This window comes from Hyalella azteca, unplaced genomic scaffold (genome assembly GCF_000764305.2).
Source record: "Hyalella azteca isolate HAZT.00-mixed unplaced genomic scaffold, Hazt_2.0.2 contig11676, whole genome shotgun sequence".
Taxonomy (NCBI): Eukaryota; Metazoa; Arthropoda; class Malacostraca; order Amphipoda; family Hyalellidae; genus Hyalella; species Hyalella azteca.
This window is the reverse complement of record NW_025941664.1, coordinates 8413-10009: the sequence shown is the minus strand read 5'-3', so window position 1 is coordinate 10009 and position 1597 is coordinate 8413. Positions and strand designations below refer to the sequence as shown.

At 44.4% G+C, this 1597-nt stretch overlaps 1 protein-coding gene across 1 annotated transcript in view; it reads left to right on the top strand.

Annotated features, from left to right (window-relative positions):
• Positions 1–8: 8 nt before the first annotated feature.
• The window catches only part of LOC108676645 (filamin-A-like), a 7215-nt gene continuing 5626 nt past the window's right edge, over positions 9–1597 (top strand). The window contains exons 1-2 of the mRNA XM_047882945.1: positions 9–25; positions 1226–1317. Coding sequence (XP_047738901.1) covers positions 9–25; positions 1226–1317 — 109 coding nt within the window. The remainder of the gene's footprint in view (positions 26–1225; positions 1318–1597) is intronic.

The following is a 1597-nucleotide window of genomic DNA, read 5'->3' as shown; positions in this document are numbered from 1 at the left end:
CCCCCACCATGCCCGTCTTCCACAGGTACGTTAACGGCCCCCCCCCCACCATGCCCGTCTTCCACAGGTACGTTAACGGGCCGCCCTCCTTCCCCTCCACCATGCCCGTATTCCACAGGTACGTTAATATATTTCATTTATATTACTCATCACAGTCATTAACATAGTTTTTTTATTACTATTGACAGGCATTAACATACTTTGGGTTTATTAATTATGACTGTCATTAACATAGTTTAAATTTGTTACTTATGGCAATCCATTTCAGTTATTAAAGATCGAGGCTTATTTTTTGCATTCATTTAGAAGAGTACCCGAGCTAATCAGAAAACGGTGTAGAAAATACGGAGGAAAGAAAGTTTTTCATGGCTAACTCTAGAGAAAATGTTTGTGGTCGAGTGAAGCTTGATTTCTTTTTCTTCTATAAAAATACAATCAAAGACCAGAGAAGTAATTTTAGTAACTATTTTCTCGATCCTTTTTTTAACTGAAATTTTCAATATATTTACGCCATTTCTGATAACATTATTTATCAAGTTATTAAAGATGGAATATTAAATTTTGATAAAAATAATTAAACGAAATTAGGTCACTTGGAGACCACACAATTTTTGTGTGGCAGAACAGAATTATGGTATTCAATTGTATATGTACCCAGATTTATAGTATTTAATTGTGTATGTACAATTGTATAGATTACATGATTGATAATTAAGTCATACAATTATAGATAATTGTATGATTAAATGTATAGATACAAAAATTAATTAATTTAAATTATCAGAGAGTCTCTAAAGTCATGAGATGACGTTTCTTATTCATGTTGTATAACTTTATAAATCTGATTGTGTACGTATAATTGTGTAGAAATATTTATACAGAGTGATTTATTAACTATATGATGCCTCGACTTATACCCCTGTCCCCCACTATAACCAGAGCTGGGCAGCGCTACTTTGAAATGTAGCGGTCGCTACCGCTACATTGTTTTACATGTAGCGGCCGCTACCGCTACATTGTTTTACATGTAGCGCCGCTACCGCTACTGAAAATGTAGCGGCCGCTACATGTAGCGCGCTACTGCCCACCTCGACTATAACCCCCTGTCCCCCATTACCCCACTTTAACCCCCTGTCCCCCACTACCCCCACAATAACCCCCTGTCCCCCACTACCTTCACTATAACTCCCCTGGTCCCCCACTTTAACCCCCTGGTCCCCCACAGCGACGCGTCGAAGGTCTCCTCAAAGGGCCTGGGCTTGAAGAAGGCCCACCCCGGCAGACAGAACAACTTCACCATCAACGCCTCCCAGGCTGGTGAGTGGGCTGAGTGGGCTGGGTGTTCTGAGTGGGCGGAATGGTGTGGGTGGAGAGTCTAGCGAGTGGGCTGGGTGGTGAGTGGGCTGGGTGGGGCGGGTGGGCTAAGTGGGCCGGATGGAGTGGGTGGTGAGTGGACCGAGCGGGCTACCTGGTAAGTGGGCCGACTGGGCTGGGTGGTGAGTCTACCGAGTGGGCTGGGTGGTGAGTCTGCCGAGTGGGCTGGGTGGTGAATGGGCCGAGTGGGCTGGGTGGTGAGTGGGCCGAGTGGGCTGGGTGG